General features: G+C 46.3%; 1 protein-coding gene across 2 annotated transcripts in view; it reads right to left on the reverse strand.

The window, feature by feature from the left end:
- Lnx1 (ligand of numb-protein X 1) overlaps positions 1 to 18,950 on the reverse strand; it is a 117,457-nt gene that overhangs the window by 81,636 nt on the left and 16,871 nt on the right. Inside the window, exon 4 of one of the 2 annotated variants that reach the window (XM_076546450.1) lies at positions 9,086 to 9,554. In XM_076546450.1, coding sequence (XP_076402565.1) covers positions 9,086 to 9,477 — 392 coding nt within the window. In that variant the 5' untranslated portion in view covers positions 9,478 to 9,554. Of the gene's footprint in view, positions 1 to 1,138; positions 1,507 to 9,085; positions 9,555 to 18,950 lie in introns of those variants that run through there. The other variant, XM_006979710.4, reaches the window with a different exon arrangement.

The following is an 18,950-nucleotide window of genomic DNA, read 5'->3' on the forward strand; positions in this document are numbered from 1 at the left end:
CAATTTAGATTCCTTGCTTTCTCTCCTAGCCCTGGTAGAGCACACCTGTCATCCCAGCACTCAGGGAACTGAGGCAGGAGAATGAGAGTTCCGGACCAGCCTGGTTTACACAGAAAAATCCCATCCCTGAAAGAAAAATCATCCTTGCTGTAGCTTCTTGTCTGGTTTGCAAGGAGGCGTTTTGTAAATATTGTTGGCTGAGCAACGCATCTTCTGTGACTGATAGAAACCACCCACACTAGCCTGCAGCCCTTTCAACAAAGGAGCCAGAAAAATACTCAAAGTTAGAGGACCTAGGTCATTTCCTCTCATGAAATAGACACTAGGCATGTAGGAAAATATATTTATGTTTTAGAAGTATACTATAAATTATTCGAGGGTGAAGTTTTATGACAGCTACATTTACTCAAGACAATTTTAAAGATATACGTGTATGTATGTGTGTGTATATATATCTTTATATATGTATGTATGTATTTTTTGAGAGGCAGTCTTGCTATAAAGTTACATAGCCTTGGATGGCCTGGAGTTTGCTAAAATATTAATCTTGAGATTGATGTATATGATTATGGACATCAGTGACATGGTTCTTTATTTCCATATATTTAAAAATTATCAAAAATACAAATAAAATTATACTTTTAATGCATAAGTTTATCTTTTCTCTTTATAGACACTACATCTGTCTCTAGGTATTGGCTCTGATGGTGTCAATAAAGGGACTGTGTTAGTCATTAAAAATCCCTATACAAGATGCACATCTCTGCGTGCAAGCCCTGATCTTAATTGCTCTCTCAGTTCTATTTATGGAAAGGGAAAGAAGTCAATTTATCAAGAAAAGGCTGAACACACACACATGCTCACAGAATTGGGGGGATGCCTTGTTGGGGAAGCGGCAGAACCATTAAGATGATGACGTTTTCTGTTAAGTCACAGAGTACTAAGCATGCTGCCTAACCGCCACAGGGCATTTTATTAAAACACATGCAATATATGCAGAATTACTGCCGGAAACAGAATAGACCGGCTGAGAAAGTGACTCAGAAGCCACCTCCATCCAACACACACACACACACACACACACACACACAGGGTCGGGAGGGGAAGGGACAGATGCAGGCACAGAGAAAGGACTCACAGTTCTGAGTACAGGAAGTGCAGGTTGCCCACATTGTCAATGTAGTTAGCAGGACTCAGCCAGGGCAGAACCAGAAGCAAAAGCGCCTTCATTTTCTGAGCAGCTGCTGCCTTCCTCCTGACCACCTCAGTCAGCCCAGTGCCGCCCCTTTAAGCAAATCTGTTCATGTCCCCACAATCAGAAAATGATAGTGCATCTGTCTTGGAGTCTGTAGATTAAGGCACGCTATAATTCATGAGCCAGTAAGAGGATTAGCTCTGGGCATCTCCAATAACGTGATGGGAGATCGGAGAGACCCACCATGGTTGGCAAGAGAGCTTAGGCTGGAGGCAGCAGGCTGATGCCTGGGAGAGGGACAGGCCCCTCCTGCAGGATTCGGACTGGCTCCTGGGAAGCAGCTGGTACATTTACATCACTGGCTAGGAGCAGCCAGGCTGCGAGTGAAGCCGTGTTGGAAGAGGGCACAGGCATTGGCACATTCAACTCCAAGTGTAAATGAGTGAATAATCAAAGTGAAAGCCGTGTTGGAAGAGGGCACAGGCATTGGCACATTCAACTCAAAGTGTAAATGAGTGAATAATCAAAACCCAGGCTGCTGCCTGGTGCAGAGAGACACTCAGAAATTAGCATCTCTAGAGCCAAGCCTGGAGTCTCTGGGCTTTATGATGCCGCCTCACAGGAGGTGCCGAAAGCGGAACCACCCCTCCTGAGCATGGATGCACTTTCAGAATATGAATTTGTGACACTTTACCCTTCACTATCCTGACACACGGGACCACAGGCATGCTGTGCTGGTCAATTTTTGAAGACGGGTTCTTTCTAGGAGACCAGGCTGTTTTCTTTGAAAATACTAATGAGCCCCAAATAGACAGCAGTACTGTGTAAACAGGGGCTCTGGCTGGCTGTGGTGAAGAGAGTCACTGTCACTCCTCTCTGAACTACGTGCTGGCATTTAGTTGCACTGTCTGAGCCTCAGCTACAGAAATCAAGTTAGTATACGTGGTTTCTCATGGGACCTGACTCTAATACTTCTTTCAGCTTCAAGTTGGATAAGGATTATGTGCCTGAGCTCTGGACGGCCAAGATGCTCCCAAGACTCCATATTCAAGAAGAATGTGTCCATCTCGTCAACTCAAAGTCTAAGTCTTGAGAGAAATGGCTCAAAGGGACAGTTACATTCGGGATTAGCAGATTGAACACCTGTGAGGAAGAGGAGTACAGGAGTGTCTACAGAGGGAGAGGTACTGTAATCAGCTGCGTAGTAACAGAGTTTTAGTAACAGAGTTTGACATTGGAGCCGGGCGTGGAGGCGAGGCAGGTCTGAGAGCTTAAACACAGCCAGGCATTGCGTGCACTCTGAACTTGCGTGGTCTAGCTCAGACACATGCAATCCTGACAAAGCCTTTCTTTCCAGTCATTGCCAATTTTGTTGAGGCCCAAACTTGAACTCTCTGGCAGGGAAGGTCGGTATGCAGGAGTGAGTCAGAGCTAATGAACAGCCGTAAAGAGGAAGTCAGGTTTGGTATTCGTGCTGAGGTGACAAGCTTGCAATTTGAATCCTAGCTCTGCCTCATGCTGGGTGTACCAGGCATGCTGCTTACCCTCTCTGAACTTCTGTTTCCTCCCCTGTAAGAAAATAACAGCATTTAACTCAGAGTATTGTTAAGAAGCTAGGACAAAATTATGTCTACACCAGTGAGTCGTTACTAATGACTATTAGTAATAGTGACTGAGCCTGGCTGGTGGCTTTTTAATCCTTGTTTCATCTTTTCTGCCTTCTTATACTGGGGAAGATGATATGCTTCCTTTTCCTGAATGTGGTTTTAGCAAGTTCTGGGACAAGTTCTTCTGAGAGGTGCAGACTCTAGAGTATAAACCCTAACCCATGAACGGTGCCCATCCATTTGTCTCCTTGCATTTCAGTGTGACAAAATGAATGAATGAATGAATGAATGAATGAATGAGACTGCAAGACAAAAATAAAGGGATCCTTCCTGTTGTTCCCATGTCACCATTGTGGCTGCTCACTGGCTGCCCACCAGAGGTCTGCTCTTCTAACGAACCCAGGTTTGTTCATGGCAGTAATGCACTCAGCCCCTCCTGCCGATGACTGGTCCTGGATCACAATTCAGGCCAACAAGGTATAAGCAAAACTCACAGGTGGAGACATTCCAGAAAGTTCTTCAAAGGAAACAGGCTTGGCTCCCTTCCTGCCTGAAACGTCTATGTGATACTGTGGTGAATGGCCATTTTGGGAGCACACAGTGTCAAGCGTGAGGGTGGCCACTAAACTGAAAACCAGAAGGAAGCCTGGATCCCTGATGGCATCAGGGTGACGTCATCCTGGCCCTGGCCTTGCTACCTGAGACTTTGTGTTCCATGAGAAAAAGAAAACGTCCAGCCCCTTAATCCTATACCACTTGATGTCCTCTGGCCTACCAGCTGCAATCCTAATTAGTATAAGTCCCTGGGGGATAAAAGCCCTCACTTGGAATAACCACGCATTGTTCTAGAGCTTCCTTGATAGTAAACAGCCCTAACCCTAGTCCTTGTCCTGGTGCTTTGCTGGCTGTCCTCTCTATGCCGGGCAAGGCCACCTCAGATATCCACCATCGTCTCTCCCTATCTTATTTCTTTCCTCTTTGCTAAACAGAGGTGAGGTGAGGACCAAACTGGATTCAGGGTTAGGAAGTCACAATAAGGCCTGGCATTGTGGCGTATAACTTTAATCCCAGAACCAGAGAAGCAGAGGCAGGTGGATCTCTTCGAAGTCAAGGCCAGCCTGGCCTAAGATAAGTGAGTTCCAGGACAGCCGGAGTTACATGGCGAGACACTGCCTCAAGAGAACAAAACCCAATCCAATCCAATCAAATCAAGTTACTGTAGGAATAGATGCCAGTGTATATGTCCAGACGACCTGAAACGACCAGTAAAAAACAAACCACACACACACACACACACACACACACACACACACACACACACACACACTGACTAGTAACATGCTTACAGGTTTCAAAGTGATGCCCGGGCTTCCTTTCTCCCTGCAGTGAAATCCTGCCTAGACTGTGGACAGCCAGCTAAGCCTGGACTGCACCGAAAGCAACAGAAAAGGGCCCCTTGCAGCAGTCAAGGTCAACAGAGGGCCCAGGGTAGATCTTTGAAGAAGGTACTCCTAGGACACTGGCCAGACTTAATCAAGACACTCCTCCCCGGGAACCTGCAGCCAGGTGGGGCTGAAGCCAATTCCATCATGTTTTCATTCCAGCTTCTTTCAAAACACTGAACAATGATCTCTTTCTCCTTGCCAGCAGGTCCTTAGGGAGGGCCAGTTCTATTGTCTACCACTTTGAAAGAGTAAGAGAAACCAGCTGGAGAGGCGACTCAGCCACTCTAGGCTCACAACCAAAGTGTCCAGAGGATGAGAGGCAGAGGGTGGGCTGCCCTGCCTAGGAAGCGACTCAGAGGGGATGTTTTGCCGCTTCTCTTCTTTACCCTTCTGAGGTCATTTCCTCAGAAGCAGAACTCGGTCTCTTTCACTGGGACTTAGACCATTATGGCCCTTGATAAATGTCGTGCATGCGGAAGAGGTTGTCACAAAGTGAAGACGAGGTGTTGACTGTCTTGATCAGAGGCCAGAGGGTAGCAAGCTGGTGTCCGCTCACGCTCTCCCAATGACACAGGTAAGGAGGGAGACTTTCCAGTCAGGCCTTTTGCTGCAGCACCATGGCATCTCCTGGAATCATATCTTGGTTGGGAAGGCTGCCATCCAACTCAACCAGCCCGGCCCCCTACTGGGACCTTTTTGAGCAGACATGCGACATAATCTAAAGGCATGTAAATAAGAGGGCAGAAGTCAACAGCACCCGAGCAGATTCCACACACTGGGTCCCTGGCTCCCAACACCCCCAGAATGCTCTAATCAGAGGCAAGTGTCAACGATCGGCCACTAGCTCACAGTCACAGTTCATCTTGCATGTGTTACCAAAGCTTCCCCCAGCTCAGGCTCTGAAGGTCACTGTGTGTACATGGCCAGGATCCCAGAGATCATGGCGTCTGTTTACAGATGTGATGCAGCTGTACCCCAGACGCAAGGCTACCATCTGTTAAGGATGTGAAATTCAGTGAAATAAGAGGAAAAAGTCAACGAGCCCTCCTCTCTGATATTATCAGTTTTCAACAGATCTTGTAAGTTTTCAGCACCAAAAGCTTGGTATGAGTAATGCATGTTAAATACCTTAATTAATCCACTCCACAATGCATCAATATTTAAAGGATGATGCTATACACCATAAATGTATTCTTGGAGACAGGGTATTAGGTAGCCTATGCTAACCTTGAACTCCCTATATAGTTAAGAATGACCTTGAACTCTTAATCCTGCCTCTACCACTCAATTTCTGGGATAATGGGTGTACACCACTACACTGGTTTATGTGGTGTTGGGGATCAACCCCAAGGCTTTGTGGTAGTCAAGCACTCTACCCAAGTAAGTTGCATTCCCAGCACAGCAATTTTTGTCAAGTTAAAAAAAAATTGTTTATATGTGTATCTACCAAATAAAGTGACAATACAGAATGATCAAAAATGCTAAATTGTAGCCAGGCAGTGGTGATGCATGCCTTTTATTCTAGCATTTGGGAGGGAAGCAGACAGATCTCTGAGTTTGAGACCAGCCTGGTCTGTAGACAAGTTCTGGCACCACTGGGGGTATAGAGAGAAACCCTGTCTTGAAAAATCAAAAACCAGAAGCAAAACTAAACTGTATCATGTGGTGCTGTAGGTCTGTGGTCCCAACACTCAGGAGATGGAGGTGGGAGGATCAAGAATTCAAAGTCATCCTTCAGTTACATATAGCAGTCCAGGCCAATTTATTCCACATGAGACCCTGTCTCAAAAAATGAGAAAAAAAAAAAAAAGAGCAAAATGTCTTCACAAAAGCTCTCCCCAGCATATCCACAGGACAATGGTCCCAACCATTAGTCATAATCCTTGAGGCCTCATGCCAAAGGACACTTATCTCCTGGTCATCTGAGTCTTCCTAGCTCAACAGACACCTAAAGCAATAGTTATTGGGTCATCTTTTTGTTTTGATTTTTTTTTTTTGAGACAGGGTTTCTCTGTGTAGTTTTGGTGCCTGTCCTGGATCTCACTCTGTAGACCAGGCTGGCCTTGAACTCACAGAGATCCACCTGGCTCTGCTTCCTGAGTGCTGGCATTAAAGGTGTGCGCCACCACTGCCCAGCACTATTGGGTCTTCTTAAAGTTCCTTCTAAGGGAAGGAAAAGGTGGTTTACTGACCAGTAATGGGCATGGCCTATGAAGGATCAGAAGGCAAGTCCAGGGTTAGTTCCAAATTCTTAGTCTTTGCCCACAAATGCTAGGGCTGGTAATGGAGGGCATCTGTGTATATATTAAGCACTTGATGACTAATGTGTATTTTGGGAAATGCTGGTGTCAACCTACTTAGGCAGCTCTAGTGTGGAGGAAGAGGTGCAAGTGCAGGTGTTGAGGCCCATGCTTCCTTGAGGTGGGGGTTTCCTCCCCAGAGAGCCACAGCCTGAAGAGGTGACTGGATTTCTGTCAGTCTGGGGTTCCTCCCTCACAGCTCTTTCCCAAGTGAAAATCATTACCAATTGTGTGATTGCCAACACTTTCCTCTCAGCTTCCTTGAGAAGTTCTGGTCACGGGGAAGCGTGGGCAGGGGATGAATGAAAGTTCTGTTGGGGCAGCTAAGTATGGATTCTCTTCCCTGTAGCCCCACAGGTTGCCACAGTCTACTCCAGTGATGCTATCCCTTTATCACTGGTTGGCCACCCCCAGGAAGGAAGCATCTAGAAGCTGACAAGGGTAAGATGTGACAGCCTTCCCTGCAGCCCGAAGGAATCTAACCCAGAGACCCCATGATGTTGGTCGGTGACACCCATATTAGATTTCTAACCCTCCAGAGAACTCTGAGATAATAAATTTGAGTTGTGTGAAGTCAGAAAGCTTGTGATCACTGTTATAGCAGCAACAGGGAACCAACACATCCTAAATAGAAGAAAAGATGGCAGGACAGGACATGGGCACATGGGCAGAGGGATTTCCACCAGGACCCTCTCTCCTTAGGTCTTCTATATTCCCTATGTAGTGTGTCCCCTGGTCTTGGCATAGTTGGACCAGAACTTACCTTATCTTTGACCTTGGGAAATTACTTTCCTCTCCCCAATGCCTCTGACACCTGACCAAAATTATCAGCAATGGTCACCAAGAGGCTCCCTCCCACAGTCTCCTTTTACCACACCTTCTTTTGGGAAACTATAGAGGTGGGTCTCCATGTCTGAAAGCAGCATGTACTGCAAACCTATATTAAAAACTTCTGGCTGGGCATCTTGAGTCCAGTGTCATAACCAACATGGTAAACATGTGCTAAGCACTAAACTTAGGCCCTAATATGATAAAAAAAACTTTCATGTTAGAGAATCTACTTATGTCTCACAAGACAAAGCCACAGATTCATGACCTAAGGTATGTGACCTTTAAAAAAAAAATAACATGCATCTGCCTCTTGCCCCGGCTGTGACAGGAACCAAGATAAATACAAGCCTGCAGATTTCCTCTTACAAAAATAATTGTGGTATTATTGTTCACCGTTGATTAAGCACCTTAAGTGTGCTGAGAAGAGTGCCTCATGGGTAACAGGCCCAGAGTCACCAGTGAGGCCACCCACACAGGAATGCCCAGGCACACAACAGTGAAAAGGACCAAACTGAGAAGCAAGTGGGGGAGCAGGGGGTGCCAGTCAGCAGCAGCAAGAAGCGCATCTCATTTCTGCCACCATTGTGTGTACCTTGGCCAAAAGAGAAACAGAAACAGTCACTCAGAGGGTGTCCTGGGTAATTTTTATGTCAGCTGGACACAAGCGACAGTCACCTGGGAAGGGACCCTCAGTTGAGAAATGCCTCCATCAGATTGCCAGGACGCAAGTCTGGGGGACGTTTTCTTGATTAAGGACTGATGCAGGAGGGTACCCAGCCCACTGTGCGTGGTGTCAACCTTGTTCCTGGATGCTATAAGAAAGAACACTGAGCAAGCCAGGGAATACGCCAGTAAACAGTGTTCCTCCATGGCCTTTGCTCCAGAGCCTGCCTCAAACTCCTGCCTCGGCTTCCTTTAATGACGGACAGTGATTGGGATGTGTTAAGACAAGTTGCTTTGGTTGGGATACTTATCACAGCAAGAGAAAGAAAAGTAGAATGAAGGGTGATAGTTTTCTGAATTTCTCATTTAAGGACTTAGTTGATTTATTTGAAACAATTTGCCATTATAAAATCCAATACTCTATATGATGAGCATATGCCAATAAAAATTAAAATTGAACATAAGTAAGTGAATAAATGTAGATCCTACACCAATTAAAAAGAGAGATGGCTTGCGTATAGAAGGATTTATTTGGACTCACAGTTTCAGAGGTTTCTGTCCATCTGGGTGAGGAGTGCAGCCAGGAAAAAGAGAGAGGGAACAGGGGCCTAGCATAACCTCAAAGGTATGCAGCAGTAAGCTATCTCTTCCAGCTAGGCCCCATCTTGCGAAGCTTCTGCCACATCTCCAGATAGCACCATTTGGCCAAGAACCAGGCATTTGAAAACATGACCCAGTGGTGATAATTGATATCCAAACCCTAACATTTCACACCACCATTTTTAAAAAAACCATAAACACATAAGGGCATACACACAACACAATCCCATTTAGTGACATTTGCTCACACTGGTTCACCGCCATGAACACCTAGACTGTGTCTTTTTGAAACAGACACAAAGAGAAAGAACAGGCATCCTGTGGAGTGCCAGGCGTGCCAGGGCATGGGGAGTGCCAGGCCCTAGGGAGGTGAGTGACTCCTCACTGCACCCCGGTTGGCGTCTTACTCCCTGGCCCCGGGAAAGGAGGAGGAAGGGTTCCTACCTTGTCTGGAAATGATGCTGGAGATCACATCGCTGTAGCACCTCGGTGCAGTGCTCTGGGAACGGGCAGGTGACCAAGAGCTTGTTAAGAAGCTTGTTGACCAGGATGCTGGACTTCTTGCAGTGCTGCAGAACCACAGGCTTGCGATCCACCGGGCAGAAGTCTTTCTCCACCAGGAAGTTGGTGAGACACAGGGTACAGTAGGTGTGCCCGCACGGAGTGTCCAGAGGGTCCAGCAATGCCTGCAGGCAGATGTGGCAGATGAGGTCGTCGTCCACGTCTTCCGTGTAGGTGTAGAAGTGGTTTTCTTCTGGGGAGTGGTTTTGGCCGCACACCGTGCACAAGGGCTCAAGGCTGGGATCTGGTTCATCAGCGAGGTCTAGTTGGTTCATGACTGAGTGGGGATCAGGAAAGCAGTATTTCCTCAGGAACAGGTCAAGATATTCCAAGGGCCACCCAAGAGAAAAACCTGCAAGAGAAAAAGGCAGCTCATGTTCACACCATAGCCTGAGGGGACCAAGGCTTATGTGAGCATAGACTCCGAAGGCCAGGCCTGAGCATCTACTCTATAACTAACGATCTTTGCCTCCCTGTACCTCCATTTCACATTATAGGAATAATGGAGACATACAAACATTCCCACGCCGATGGATTAATAATCACTTGGGTCCCGTCTGCTGGTGAAATGTGTACGTACATCATATAAGAAATATGATTTGTTAATAGAATCAAAGAGATAGATCTTTTACCAAATTCTTTGTCAGACCAGAGCAAGAAATAATTTCAGAAAAACAGACTGAAGACTCTTTGCCACCGTTCTCCAGAGTACAAACACAGCAGGACACCAGTGCCTTCAACAAGTCACCTGAGCTGTGTGTCTTCTGTATTTTTCCTATGGTTATGGCCTGGATTACTTTCCTTCTTCATTACCACCCTCAACTGTCCAGTTATCGGTAGTTAAGTGGCCTCGGAGTTCAACCTCCCATTACTGTGTGTGGATGCCTTTAACCAGGCAAGAGTTAACAACAGGCCAGCTTATAGGGCTGATCTGAAGACTACATAAGTTCAGTGAAGATCTTTGATTTGTACCAGGCATACACTGAGTACGAATTAACTTGTGATATTTTTTTTCTCTCATTGGTGTTCCACAATTTATCTTGTCTTTAGTCTAGCTCTGTTGGCCTAGAACAGAAACTTTGGTTCCTACAAGGGAATCTTTCTGCTTTGTCAGAACAGTAGTCTTTGACCCAATTATATATTTATATCTTTCCCAGAAAAATACCATGGCGGTGTATCTTTTCCTTTGGTACAGAAAGAGTCCCCAAACAATAAGTTTTTTCAATGTTTGATTTTAAAGCTCGGGTAATTTTTAAACAATCAATAAGTACTTTCAATGACCAACTCGAAGCCAGGCTGTGAATTGAGGGGGAGACCTCAAAAACACATGCAAAGAATGCAGCTTTAGGGAGTCCCCAGTCGAGAGAGGAGGTGGGCATTCTCAACTTGGCAGAGAGCAGGTAACAAGTGCCCATCAACGAATCTGCCATTGTTTATGCCAAGGGGGCATCTGGCTTCCCCTCACCTCCAACACAACTTTTTCACAAACAAGACTTTCAGCTTTCCACAGGGCCATGGAGACACATGAACTAGACAGAGGGGGCCACGTGTGTAAGGAACATGGTGGTCAGTCACACACGGCGCTGCATCCTTCTCCTTTTCCAAACACTCTGAGCTTGTTTGTCCAAACACAGCCTTATCTCAAAGAAAATACACGCCTTCCAACTTTCACAGACTCGGGCTTTGATGTTTACATTTCCAAACTCAGCCAGGATGCCTGAAAGAATAGTCTGGTCACAGGGGGCTGAAGTAAAATGCCTGAAAAGTTAGAGCACTTGGGAAGCAACAGCATTTGACTTCTCTCTCACTGAGACCACAGACGGCAAAAGGTTGAGGGTTCAGGAAGGGGGTGAGTTGCCGTCAGAGCGCAAGGAAACCTACGGAGCTATTTGTCCTCGAGGCTCTCAGGCAGGCACTGGAAGTTTACAGGAAGTCCTTTCGGGAGACTGGAAAGTTAAAATTAATCTGACAATGGAAATGGGCCACCCAAAAGATGGTCATCTCACTGTAGGGAGAAAGGTTCAGAAGGGTACACCGAGGCTCTAGATCTTTGAGGCTTCTTCTGGAGTTCTGTCATGTGTCCCCACATGTTCTGGTCCCGTTCTTTCTCATGCTGTGGCAGGAGACGGTCTAACAGGAACCAGGCTACAGCTCCTGGTACTAATGAAAGAGTCGCTGCTCACTTGAGTGCCACTCATCATCCTTCAGTGACATGGCGGTGTAGACCTGATGGGTGGTTTGTCAAGTGTGCTCTGGGAGGAGTCGTGAGCCTCCCTCAGAATCTTCCAGAGGCTGAAGGTGGGAGAAGACAAGGAGAGACCTTGGCTCATCTGCTGTGGTCTGGGCAAGTGCCTCCCAAAGGTCCATGTGTTATAGGCTTGGTCTCCAGGGTACTGCTACCGGGAAGAAAGGGTATGGAGCCCTGAGAGGTGGGGCCCAGGGCAGATCATATTGGGATGTGGCTTTAATATTCTTATTAAAAAGATCACAAGGACGCTTCAAGCAAGCGTATAATGTACTCTGAACATACTCCACCGCACACCCCCACTGCTCACTCCCTTAGACCTCCTTTCCTCCCATCGGGTCCCTTGGGTGTCCCAGCTCTTCTGTACACTGCTGTGGTCATGGTGTTTGCACAGCAATAGAAAAGGATGGACCCTGACCGAGGCCGTTCATTATTGTAACATGAAGCTGATCAACGCAGGGCATCCATTCGACCTTGCTCTATTCCACTGGCACATCACTTTTTTTTAAAAAAATAATATTCTGCACTAAGAATCCTGCCTTTAAAAAAAGCCATAAACCACAACAAACAAAAAGACCCTGTAGGGCACAGGATTAGATAAAATCCTGTTCACGAATAGATTTCTATGATTCTATTATGATGAAGTGTTTTTGTTTTGTTCTTGTGATATTGAGTGAGTGTGTGTGTGTGTGTGTGTGTGTGTGTGTGTGTGTGTGTGTGTGTGAGAGAGAGAGAGAGAGAGAGAGAGAGAGAGAGAGAGAGAGAGAGAGTCTCACTATATATGAGACCAGGCTAGCCTCAAACTCAGAGACCTGCCTGCCTCTGCCTCCTGAGTGCTGGGATTAAAGGCTTGTGCCACCATGCCCCTCTGGAAGGATATTTTTTATAACTTTGCTTCTTAACAATTAAAATTTCCCATGTGCTAGGAACTGTGCTGAGGACATTATTAGATTGTGTCATTTTATCCTTATAGCACCTCATGACATTTTTTTTTAATTAAACAGATCAGGAAACTGGAATATGGCATGTAAGTGACTGGCCAGTTAGGCATACCCGAAAGGAAACTAGCCAGGCAGGGCTCCCGGCCTCTACCTTCCCCCTAACTTCCCATCCCTTTGTCTCCCAGCACCTTTCTCCACTATAAAATGGTCAGAACTCCAATACTGTAACCACTTCAATATAAAAGACCCAGGGAATCAGAAGGATTTAAATCCATTTAGGCCTCATTGCAGAGAGAGCTGTCAAAGCTCTGAGGAGACAGAGTCCTTCCTCTGAGGAGAACTGGAGGGGCCTGAGGAAGACTTAGCCTAAGCAGGTTAGCAAACCTGGCAGGCTTCCCCTGCTTCCTCCATCCCCTCCCTTACCTCCAGCCTCTTTTTCCTTTCTCCTAACCTCTCTCCCTCTCCTTCCCTCTCAGAGTAATGAGTCCACTGGCTCGTGGCCAGATGGTAAACCAATTTCTTAATGTAATGTTAATGTAAACACCACTTACATATATTTTTGTGAATTTGCTTTAGACTAAATAAAGCCCCCATAAATAAAATCGGGCCAGGGGAGGGTTGGCTGAACATGCCCACTGGGCTCCACAACGATGAACCAGGTGGACTTGGAAAATAGAAGATTCCTTCAGTTTACCTGGCAGTTCTTTTTCCGTCTCTATTTTATGAACATATAACATATCCTGCTTTTAGATGAATGTGAGATGACAGGATTAAGAAGCATTTAACCTAACAGATAAATGCCTTTCTCTCCTAAAAAGTAAGGTTTGGGAGCCAGGCAGGTAGGAGTATTTATCTAAATATACTCAGTATGGTAGGCCAGTCCTTCTGGTCCTGGGGGTGCGGGGAGGGAGATGTGGGATGTGGCTTTCATACAGTTCAGAGCGAGAAAGCAGAAAACAGAAGTCCTGCTTTCTTGGTCTCCCACACTGAGAAACAATCTCTCCCCTTTTCATTTAGAGCAGGGCAGAAGGACAACATGACTTTCAGACATTGACACCACCTAGGATCAGCTGGGAAGAGAGCCTCAACGAGGGATTGATCAGCTTCTTTGGGTCAGCCTTGATGCACGCCTATGAGGGGATTGTCTTAATTGATGCGGAAAGACCCAGGCCACTTTGGGCGACACCATTCCCTAGGCAATGGAGTCCTGGACTGTATAAGAGTGGAGAATGTAGCTGAGTGCAAGCAAGCATGTATTTATTTTCCTCTGCTCTAAAGGTGGATGCAATGTGACCATTTCTCTCAAGGCCCTGCCGCGGTGACTCCTCTTTAATAATGAACCACAACCTGGGATTGTCAGTTGTAACAAATCCCTTTCTCCTCCAATTAGCTTTTTTAAAAATCACAGCAATAGAAATGAACCTAGAAAGGGAGCCCACTAGAACAAGATGGCCGTGGTGTGTCTCGGGCACCCTCTTTCTTCTTCCAGGGCACCCTGAAAGCTCACAGAAAGCAAATGGATGAACACATTACTTGGCTCCACTGAGAGTTCATCTTCCCCTATTGAGAGAACCAATTTCACCCTAAAACATCTCTGAAGTTGTTTCCAAGTCCCGTTTTCTAACAGTAGGAGATTCCATTGTGTCAAAGGAATCCCAGCGGACATACAGAGCTGAGGAGTGGAGTTCTTGTCTATCAGGCACAAGGCCCAGCACGGTCAAACCAAACAAAAAAGGAAATAAACAAAGGGGCTCCCTCCACTTGTAAGGATGGCAGTTATGACGTGCATCAGTACCCTTCAAAGATGGCACACAGAAGCTGCATTGAAAGGAACTTTGGAGGACTAGAGAGATGGCTCAGAGGTTAAGAGCACTGGCTGATCTCTTAGAGGTCCTGAGTTCAATTCCTGGCACCCACATGGTGGCTCACAACCATCTATAATGAGATCTGGTTCCCTCTTTGGGTATGCAGGGATATATGCAGGCAGGCAGAACACTGTATACATAATAAATAAATGAAATCTTTTTTTAAAAGTTTTGAGAGTGGTCCTTACATAATATAGTAATGGCTTTATAAAACAGATCATTCTGCATGTTCAGGCATATCTTTATATCAGAGGAAATGTTCACACACTAAGTGGGAATTTGTCTCCCTATAGCTCCTCCCTTCTCCAGGGTATGCAGCATTGCCCATGGAGATCTTCATAGAGTGTACGTAGTTGCTTAGTACTTTAGTATTTGAAGATATGACTTTCTCTGAACTGAACTGGATTCATCCAGTGTTTCTTCAGGTTTCTAGTCGCAATGGGGCTGACCAGCTTTTCACAGCAAGCCCCCCAATCTGTTAATGTGTCTCCTACAATGCCCGGAAAGAGTAAGCACCAGAACTCCAGGACAGAGGGAGGCCAGTATATGTACTGTTGCAATGATTCTCAGTCAGCCTAGGATGCTTCCTCAATGCTGGTGGGTGGCCACCCATGAGATGCTTCCCTGAGCACTAGTGGAAATCATTGGCTGTGGAGGGGAGGAAAGAAAAAAAGAGACAGAGAGGGGTGGGGGAGAGGGAGGGAGCCCTCCATGTGTGAGGGTTCTAAATCCTGGATTCAATCAATCACAGGCTGGGGTGGGGGGAAAGGCATCTATGCTAAATATATAACCTTTCTCCCTTATTTTCCCCTAAAACTTCAGCAGAACAATACATTGTATTAGAAAATATAAGTAATCTAGAAAAGATTTAGGCTACCTAGGAGATGTGTGATTATTAAAGGCAAATACTGCAGCATTTTATAGAAGGAACTTGAGCATCTGTGAATTGGGGTGTCTGGGTGGGGAGGGAGTTCTAGAAGCATCCGCACTGAAGAGGGACAGCACTCTCTCCATAGGTAGACAGATGGATTGAGAGATAAGATCTGGGGTTATAAGGACAAGCACGAAGTGTCTAAAAGCATAAACAAGGTCTGTGGACATGGCTGAGAAGTGGAAAGATATATATATATATATATAAAGTGGCTTTATATAAATAGAGGGCAGCCTTCAGCAGCTAAGTAGTCTGGTATTAGGATCTACAGTATTCTGTTATTCCCTAGAACAGACGGCACCGGGGACATTTCGGGCTCCTATTTCATCAATCTCATTTTTAAGAGTATGAACAACACATAATGCAAGAAAACTAAAATGGAAACCAGTTAAACAGTCAATCAGTGATAATTTCCCCACCCAAAGCACAAATATTAATACTCACTAAAATTCACTAGTATGTGAAAAGGTTCAAGTGATGAGCAGAGAGAAACCCATGGAGGAGTGACAGGGAGAAACAGAACCTTCCAGCTCCAGCCACCTGCTCCACCCCCAAAAAGAGGACTTGTAAAGGAGAGTGCCTGAAGAGGCTTGCTTGTCATCCTAGATCGTGACAGTTGTCCCAACCTGGGGAAGAGGCAATTGCTGGACAGACTTGCCTACAGAAAACGTTTCACTAACATAGGATGTCGAGAACCCCAACTAAATCCATCCCTAAACAACAGACACACTGGTGCTGTGCTGAGCCACACCACAGCCTGAGATGAAAGACTGGGTTGATAACCCCTAAACAACCACAGCTTACCCATCTGATCTCTAAACCAGTGCCGACCCTTTGTTCATCGTGGGTTGTTGTCTTGCTTTTGATTTTTTTGTAGAAAAGCACTGAGTATTCATCTTCACTGTCACCATGGCAACACCTGGGTCTTTCCAAAGAGATTTCACTGAAGAATGAAGACCCGCTCTGAATGTGGGCAGTGCTGGTCTGTGACTGGAGTCCTGGACTAACTACCCAGGGGAAGAGGAGGGACTGAGCCAGACACCAGCGTTCATCTCTCACTGCTTCCTGACTGTGGTGCCATGTGACCAGCGCCTCACACTCCTGCCTGCCTTCCCCGCCATGATGGACTGTATCCCTTCAAACCATGAGTGGGGGTGGAGGTGAGGGGCGTCTTTTCCTTAACTTGCTTTCGTCACACACTCCGTCGCAGCAATGGGAAGACTAATACACTATGAAAATCACCACTGCTGGGGTGTTGTTTTTTTGGCTTCTTAAAATTTGTACCCCAAGGCGAGTGCCTCCCTTGCTTTACCTATAATCAAGGCCTTATCACTATTTTTCTTAGAAGTTCAAGTAGGGAAAGTGAGGTGTCACCACTGTGGCTTAGACCCAGCCCTGGGATTAACACAGCCTTGGTGAGTCTTCCTAGTTTTCTTACATCACCCCTGGTAGCCAGCCAGGTGCCATGAGGAAACTGTGGGCTTGGCCGATGTATCAGAGGCCTGCCACTAGACTTTAAGCCCTACACCGATTACAGCCCCACTTCAGTCCGTGCCTGGGAGAGACACCAGGGCCACAACTTGCTGAAGGGCTCATGAGCCAAGAGGGACAGGAAGTGTAGAGCTCTCTTCCAGAGGGGTCGACAAAGCAACTGGGTCCTGCAAAAGCTTTGCTGCATGTGTACATGAGATCCCAGCCAAGCAACGAGCAGTTCTTGCCATCCAGGACAGTGCCCAGAATGTGCCAAACAGCAGGCAGGGGGCTCTGCCCTGCTGGAGTGGTGTTCAGTCTGCTGGTTTGGGGGAGTGTGGGGGCAGGGTCTTCCTAATTAGCCCAAGCTGATCATGATCACGCCATCCTCCTGCCTTAGCCTCCCGAGTGCTGAGATTACAAGTGTTTACCACCACACTGGGGCATTGCTTTGTAATGATGATGTAAACTTGTTCAAACTCTTTTTATCCCTCAACCAACCCTAATGGTTTACAATGTATTTCAAATGTATACAGACTAAGCCTATATGGAGTGATCCCTCAGGTAACCTAGCTCCAAGAAACGGAGCCTGGGGAGAAGGCTTGGAGAGATAGCTCAGCTGCTGAAGGACTTGCTTTGGAACCACAGGAACCTGATTCAATCCCCAGATTCCACCCCCACGAAAAAACCCACCCAAGCAAACAAAAAAAGCCATGCCTTATGGCATGAGCTTTAATCTCAGCACCGAGGAGCAGGCAGATCCCTGAGCCAACCTAGCTTGATGGGAAAGCTCTAGGTCAAATGAGAGCCCTTGTCTCAAAACAAACAAACAAAAACAAAAAAACCAAGGTGGATGGGGCCTGAGGAATGGCACACCCAAGGCTGTCCTCTGTTCTACACATACACATGTGTGCAGCCACACATACATGCATACCCCCCATGAACACAAACATATGGAATAGAAGCTGAGGCTGGTATGGAGGTACAGGCTCGAGGCTCAGTGATGATGTGCTTTCCTGGGATGTGTAAAACCCTGGGTTCAGTCCCTAGCATCACAACATGACAGAAGAAGAAAAAAAAAAAAAACTTAAAAAACCAGAGGTGCAGAGGTTTTGTTGATGATGCTTTAAACCTTTGAGTGAAGCACTGTAGGGCAACCTGGGGCCTCAGTATTTCAAACTGGCTGCTGGGCCCACACCCCAGCCATTGCCAGGACACTCATTCCTAAGCAGAAGCTTAGCCATGGAAAAGCCCAGTGGACCAGTGCCAACAACTGCTTCCCACAGTGGCCCGGGCCACCTGTTCTCTTTCTAAAGGAATTTGCCAGCAGGCACATTTGTCTCAATAGTGCCCTGGCTGACCCTCTTAAAATGGATTATTTGGGGAAAGCAATTCCCAAAGTCAAGATAAGCCTTATCTTTCCTTATTAATCTTACTTAAACCTTGAATTTCAGATACATTCAGTGAGCACTGAAGGTTCTGATAATGTGTGATCTTTTTAATAAGTACTGATTATGAACTAAGATACATTATTCTTTGGTTTACAGACTTGTATATAATCAGGACAAATCCATTGCTTCAGTGACCTGAATACAGAGTCACATATAGAATAAAACAAAAAAACCTATCTTCAAGCTATGAGCCAGGGTTGGAGGAGGCATCAGGGAGGGGCATGCAATTCACCTTGGGAGACTGAGGCAGGTACTCACAGCCTGCCTGCAAGGGTTGTGGTTAGCTCTGCCTCTGCTTAACTTCTAAAATCAATGGTCTCAAAGCGGGAGCGGGAGACTCATTAATGAAATCTGTGAATGACATCCGCCTGCACAGTGTTTCAGACACTAGGAAGAACAGAAGAAAACTATAAAGGGTCTCCACAAAGGTCAGAATCTGCCAGGAAATTACAGAACCAAACAAGAAGAGACGGCCGAACACATCTGGAGTCAATAACTGGGAACACATTCAGAAAGTGGGAAAGACGAGAGAAGCGGCTGAGCGACCAGAGCCCCCCATGGTTAACCAATTACAAATGAGTTCTGGAGGCCAGGGGATGGCTTTTCACAGCCTTCCAGAAAAGAGCTTTATCTCCCTTGACAGGAGACCTCACCACTCTTCCCCGGATGTCACGGTACACCTGCTATCCTTGGGTCTGTAAGTGCTCTGTCTCAAATAAGATGTCCTCCCACTTCCTAGCCTAGAAACATGGACTCCTGCAAAGAGTCCACGATTAAAGGGAAGGATTTCACAGGAGCAAGGACTCTTCTGTTGCAAAGCATCAACACCGACTCCTGGGAAGAGC

This window comes from Peromyscus maniculatus, chromosome 10 (genome assembly GCF_049852395.1).
Source record: "Peromyscus maniculatus bairdii isolate BWxNUB_F1_BW_parent chromosome 10, HU_Pman_BW_mat_3.1, whole genome shotgun sequence".
Taxonomy (NCBI): Eukaryota; Metazoa; Chordata; class Mammalia; order Rodentia; family Cricetidae; genus Peromyscus; species Peromyscus maniculatus.